The 6,356-nt window shown below is 42.5% G+C and overlaps 1 protein-coding gene across 1 annotated transcript in view; it reads right to left on the bottom strand.

Annotated features, from left to right (window-relative positions):
• The window catches only part of LOC107678514 (mucin-like protein), a 28,331-nt gene extending 23,498 nt beyond the window's left edge, over positions 1-4,833 (bottom strand). Inside the window, exons 1-5 of the mRNA XM_016473789.1 lie at positions 3,939-4,833; positions 3,669-3,791; positions 1,085-1,218; positions 739-906; positions 96-275 (exon numbers count right to left, since the gene is read on the bottom strand). Of these exons, the coding sequence (XP_016329275.1) occupies positions 96-275; positions 739-906; positions 1,085-1,218; positions 3,669-3,791; positions 3,939-4,833 (1,500 nt within the window). The remainder of the gene's footprint in view (positions 1-95; positions 276-738; positions 907-1,084; positions 1,219-3,668; positions 3,792-3,938) is intronic.
• Positions 4,834-6,356: the final 1,523 nt, after the last annotated feature.

The following is a 6,356-nucleotide window of genomic DNA, read 5'->3' on the forward strand; positions in this document are numbered from 1 at the left end:
CAATATTAATAATATTAATAGTGATGCTTGCAGTAACAAACATTCTTAATTATAGCTACTGTTGCTCTGGTTCCGTTCATTCATCTAACACTCACCTCAGAGAAGTTGATCTTTTGATAGGACACGGGCAGAACGTGATCCCATGTGATTTTCAGAATCCAGGAGGGGGAAAAGGGGGGTTTGCCCATTTGAGTCTCAAATTTGCTAACATCGTGTGCTGTTCTTTGAAATATTGCCTCAGCATAGATGTCAGATATATTAAGGAGACGGTATTCCTGTTGGACAGAAAGGGAGAATGTTCAAAGTTTACTTCAAGGTAATTACCACAAAAATATATAGTTATACTTATAAAAACTTAAAACTTATAAAAATTACAATTTTAAAAAGATTACATTTTAATTATAATTTCCAATATCTCAATATGCACACCATTTGTGTAAACATTGTGTAAACAAGTGTAAACACTGTGGCTCTCTCAACCGTGTCAACACATTGTCTCAACTGGTGCTATGAGTTTAGGGTGGGACTATCTGTACAACCAAAGGCAGACAGGTGAAAGTTTGTGAAATCTGTTTAAAAATAGTAATTATAATACTGGCACAGCACCTATATAACCAGGTCAACAAATCTGCCAAAATAATATTTTTTACATTATTAATACAATATAATAATAATAAAAAAAAACATCATAGTAGAAGCAAGGCCACAAAATGTTGCATTATCTATTGCATTGCTAACCTGGTATAGCAGTTTTCCATCACCGAGGGTAAGGTCAGCATCGTCCCAGAACGCAGCCAGCATAGGCTGGCCCTCATTACCATTGAAACCGTCTGGGAATGGAGCAGGGAGCAACAGTTTCTCATTCTCACTGACCGACTGGAACTGCACCAAGCCGTTATCTGAAAACTGAAAAAGTTAATTTATCAAAAAACCTTTAAAATGTAAACAGAAGTAAGTCTAACTGTAGCAACAGTGTTTCCTATAAAAGCTATTTATGGTATATTAGTTCGGTAATTTCAGATATATTACACCGCTCACCATTAAATTGCTATTAAAACGTGAACAGTTAATTGTGCATGCTTACAAACAGTCGCTCATATATTTTGCCCATGAATGGAAAGCCTGCAGGAGGAGTGATGTATGGAGAATTTCCATCTGCCTCTGTCTTTGGCAACCCAGCATCACCTACTTCCTCTCCAAATGGATACATGTCACTTTCTGTGAAAATATATAAAAAAATGCACCCCATGAGGTCAAGGTTTGGCTGGTTAGCATGGGCATCTAGCCACTGCTGACTACACCATCTGGTCAAAAAAAAAAACATGCGCGATTAGGTTGACCGGTACGCAACATAACAAGTTGGCAATCTCTGTCTGGAAAATACATTTGAGGTCAATTTAAGTTGATTAAGTTTAAGGTATGACTGGAATCTCAAGTCATGTGAGTGTGCATAATTTACTTGCACCAAAGTATTTTAGCAGCAAATTAAATATAGATATATTATTTTATATAGAAATGTTGTATTCATGATTGTAATATAATATCCCACCCATTGGCGGCAGCTGTGGGCAGTGGGTATCTCTGGTAGAGCAGGCACAGCTGTAAGATCCTATGAAATTGGTGCATGTTCTGTTGTTATAACACATATCAGGTGAGATACACTCATTTCGGTCTATGCATCCATCCATTCCATGCCCATTTCTGGTTGAGGCATTCCATCTGTTGCCGCACTGGCACTGAAAACCACCAACAGAGTTGTAGCATGTGGCAGCAGGATGGCATCCACCCCTATTGGACTGACATTCATCTAGGTCCACACAAAGAGACCCTAGTGCAATAAAACCTGGTGCACATACACATACATAAGATCCAGGGGTATTGATGCATTGGCTTGACTTGTGGCAACGTAAGGATGATTGGGAACACTCATCAATGTCTTTACAGTATGTCCCATTTCCAGTGTAACCTAAGCGACACTGGCATGTAAAAGACCCCACTGTGTTCCAGCATCTTGCCAAGGGGTGGCATGTAGAGTTATTTGCACATTCATTATTGTCGATGCAGGTACCGTTTTCCTCATGATGTCCTGGTGGACAAGAGCACTGGAATGATCCAGGTTTATTGATGCATTCCTGATCGGGACGACAAATTCTGCTCAAAAGGCATTCATTTATATCTGTACACTTTGGACCCTGAGCCTCAAAACCAGATGCGCATGGACACTGGAAATAACCTGCTGTGTTTACACAAACAGCGTTGACAGTGCAGGAACGGACATCTGCTAGGCATTCATCAATGTCTTGACACTCTGTTCTGTTTAGAAAATAACCCAAGTTGCAGTTACATTTATAAGACCCAGGGAAATTGATACATGTAGAGTGAGGTTGACATATGGATTCATTCTTTGATCCTGAACACTCATCTATGTCAAGACACCTAGTGCCATTGCTCCAGAATCCCATATCACAAGCACAGTAAAATGAGCCAATTGTGTTAATGCAAGTTCCATAAGTGCAGAGTGTGCCAAACTCTGGGTTTGAGCACTCATCTATATCCTCACATTGGGTACTACTGGTACCATTAGAGGAAAATCCATGATCACAAAGGCACAGGAATGAACCTTCAGTGTTGACACAGACACTGTGGTCTGAACATGTAGAATTGTTCAGGCATTCATCAACATCCTCACAGACTGTCTGATTGCCTGTATACCCATCCCAGCATTCACAGAAATACCATCCCGCTGTGTTTTGGCAGTTGGACGCATTTGGGCACTGTGCTTTCCCTGTGGCACATTCATCAACATCCAAACACAGAGAGTTGTTAGAGTAAAGGAAACCATTGTTACATGAACAATTATACCCTCCCTCTGTATTGTGGCAGGTGCTGTTGTCTGGGCAAGTAAAGGTTCCTACACTGCACTCATTTATGTCTACACAGTGTGTCCCGTAGTACTGGTAACCTTCCCAGCAGTCACAATGAAAAGACCCTTCTATATTGAAACAGTGGGACAACTCTGGGCAAGCTCCTGTTTGTGTACATTCATCTATATCCTGACAGTCTCTACCATTCCCAAGAAACCCTTCAATGCAGGAGCAATAGTTTGACCCACGAATGTTTTTGCACTCAGCATGGGTGTTGCATGCATTGGTTGCATTCTTACAGTCCTTCTCATTCACACAGGTACCCAAATCATAGACTAGACCAAGGCTGCATGTGCATGTATATGTTCCAGGAAAGTTTTGGCAGGTCATGTTGTTCCCACAGATTGAGGGAGGTAAACATTCATCCACATCCTCACAAGTAAACCCATTTCCTTGGTATCCCTCCATGCACTTGCAAATGTAGGACCCCTCTGTGTTGTTGCACATGGCAAGAAGGCTGCAGTTATTAGGCAAAGTTGAGTTTTCAGTACACTCGTCCACATCTTGGCAATCAAACCCAGATCCGGTCATGCCAAAGGGACAGGTACACTTGTAGGAGCCAGGGGAGTTAGTGCAGCTGGCAGCTGGGTGGCATCCTCCATGTTGGGATTGGCACTCATTAATGTCTATAAGTGATCCAAAATGGGAAAGGGTCAGGAAAAAAATCCCTAAAAGACTGAGAAGAGAGTACTCAAGCAAGCAAAGAGGTGAAAAAATTAATTTTGAAATGGAAGGAAAACTTACCAGAGCAGTTTTTTCCATCACCAGTGAAGCCGTTGAGACAGGAACACAGATGACTGCCAATTGTGTTGACACACTGTGCAAACTTGCTGCAGTTATTGACTCCAGATTCACATTCATCCAGATCTGAAAGGTTGGGAAAAGAGTAATGTGAGAAGAAAAGATTGAAAGAATGCTGCCATTCCCTGGCTAACTGAACACAGGAACTTGGCTTATGTAAATATAAATGCTTTTTATTTTTATTTTTTATAAATGCATGTGTATTGCAAATACCTATGCATTCTGTTCCCTTAAGACTGTAACCCACTTTGCAAATGCAATCAAAGGATCCTGGGTTATTGACACATTGCGTCTCTTTCTTCGGGCACACATTCTCTTCACATTCATCGATGTCTGAGCAAGTGAGTCCATCCCCTTTGAATCCAACATCACACACACACTGATACTCTGAAGGTGAAGGATGACACAGTCCATGTGGATGGCAGGCAGGATCACATTCACGACTAGGGAGGACACAAGTGTTGTTGTATGCTACTGTGCCATTCAGACAAGAACAGACATATGCTCCAGGGGAATTGATGCACACAGAGATGTCTGGGCAAGTATTATTTGAAAGGACACATTCATCCACGTCTGTACAGGTGGAACCATCTCCTGTAAAGCCCTGGTGGCAAATGCACAAGAAGTCACCAGGATAATTGTAGCATTTAGCATGTAGATGGCACATCCCCTCAATTGCACATTCATTTATATCCTCACATGTAATGCCATTTCCTGAGAAGCCATGATTGCAGGTACATGAGAAGGAGCCTGCTAAATTCAAGCATGTGGCATTCTGGTGGCAAGGTTTCTGCTGTTCACATTCATCAATATCAGAGCAGTCTAAACCGTCAGTGATTCGACTGAAGCCTGCTTTACACTGGCATGAATATGACCCTTCCATGTTTGAGCACTGCTCATTGATACCACATGCCTTTTCAGGAAGCTGGCATTCATCTATGTCCTGGCAGGTGGTACGATTGACTAGCTGAAAGCCTGAGGGGCAAACGCAAGAGAAAGACCCCTTACTGTTGACACATGTTGCTCTGTTTCTGCAGCCACCGTTATCAACAAGACACTCGTTCACATCTGTGCACTGCGATACACCATCACCTGTGTATCCCACCATACAGCTGCAGTTGTATTTCCCTGGAACATTAATACAGAGTGCATTAACATGGCACCGCCTTTCTTTGGCACACTCATCCACATCCTCGCATACTAACCCATCACCTTCGAAACCAGCTAGACATGCGCAGATGAATGAACCAGGTAAGTTTTCACAAGAGGCATAAGCACTGCAATGTCCTGTGGCACATTCATCCACATCCAGACACTGGTTTTGACTAAAGCTGTAGCCTGGACCACAGTCACAGAAGAATGAGCCTGCAGTGTTGACACATGCAGCGTTGGCTGGGCAAATGTTATTGGTGGCACATTCGTTAATGTCAGTACACTTTGTACCTGTGCCCAGGAACCCTGGGCGGCAGGAGCATTCGTAGCTTCCTAGCAAATTGGTACATATTGCATTGGGGTCACAGCTGTTCTTTCTGTCACACTCATTAATGTCTACGCACGCCAAGCCATTTCCCACAAATCCTTCAGGACAGGTACAACGATATGAACCTGGTAAGTTTGTACATTCAGCAAATGAGCTGCAGAGGTTGATTTCACATTCATTGATGTCCTCACATGTCTGTCCGTTGCTTTGGTAACCACTTTTGCAGAGGCAAGTGTAAGATCCTGGCAGGTTCTTGCAACCTTTGTACCCAAAGAAAGCAGAGCACACACCAGGAGTCTCTGAACACTCATCAACGTCTAGGCAGAGATAATTTCCATTGCCTTTGAAGCCTGCGTTGCATGTGCACACGTAGGAGCCAGGGTTGTTGGTGCACGTGGCATTCCAGTGGCAGATTCCTGGTCTTGTGCACTCATTATCATCAGTGCACTGAAATCCATTTCCAGTGAAACCAGACTTGCAACTGCAGGCTCTTCCTCCATCTCTGTTGGTGCAAAGTGCATTAACATGGCAGCCACCATTATCAGTTTGACACTCATTGATATCTTGGCATTGGAAACCATCACCAGAATAACCATTTTGACATGAACAGGTGTAACTGCCCAGAGTGTTACTGCAGTCTGCTTTTACGTGGCAGCTGTGTAGACCAGTTGTACACTCATCAATGTCCTGGCACTGCACTCCAGTGCCCCTGTACCCCATTCGGCACATGCAGAGAAACTTATCATCACGTGTTTTGAAGCAGTCTGCATTGGTGTGGCATATGCTACCTGCAGCTGCACAGTCACTGAGATCCGCAACTGTGTAGACAGAATTATTAAGACTTAGGTAAGTCTGGCAATAAGTGACTGTATTCTGTACTGTGAGTTGATCAATCATAGAAGGCTCTGATCTTGATAATGTTACTGACCTGCAGTTGTGTACCTGAACACAGTACACAGGCATAGCAGATACAGCAGCAGACTACTGTAAGAGAAGGTCAACAAATATGAAAAAAAAAAAACTCCATTCACTGTTAGGTTAATGACTCTATGAGCTTTCGAGGCTGTGGCAGTGACCAATGAGTTATTGTTTTGCTCACATTTAAATGAATCCAAAAATCTTTCCTTAGAAAATGCAAAAAAAAAAATAAA

Source organism: Sinocyclocheilus anshuiensis, unplaced genomic scaffold, assembly GCF_001515605.1.
Source record: "Sinocyclocheilus anshuiensis isolate Anshui unplaced genomic scaffold, SAMN03320099.WGS_v1.1 scaffold536, whole genome shotgun sequence".
NCBI classification, from domain to species: domain Eukaryota; kingdom Metazoa; phylum Chordata; class Actinopteri; order Cypriniformes; family Cyprinidae; genus Sinocyclocheilus; species Sinocyclocheilus anshuiensis.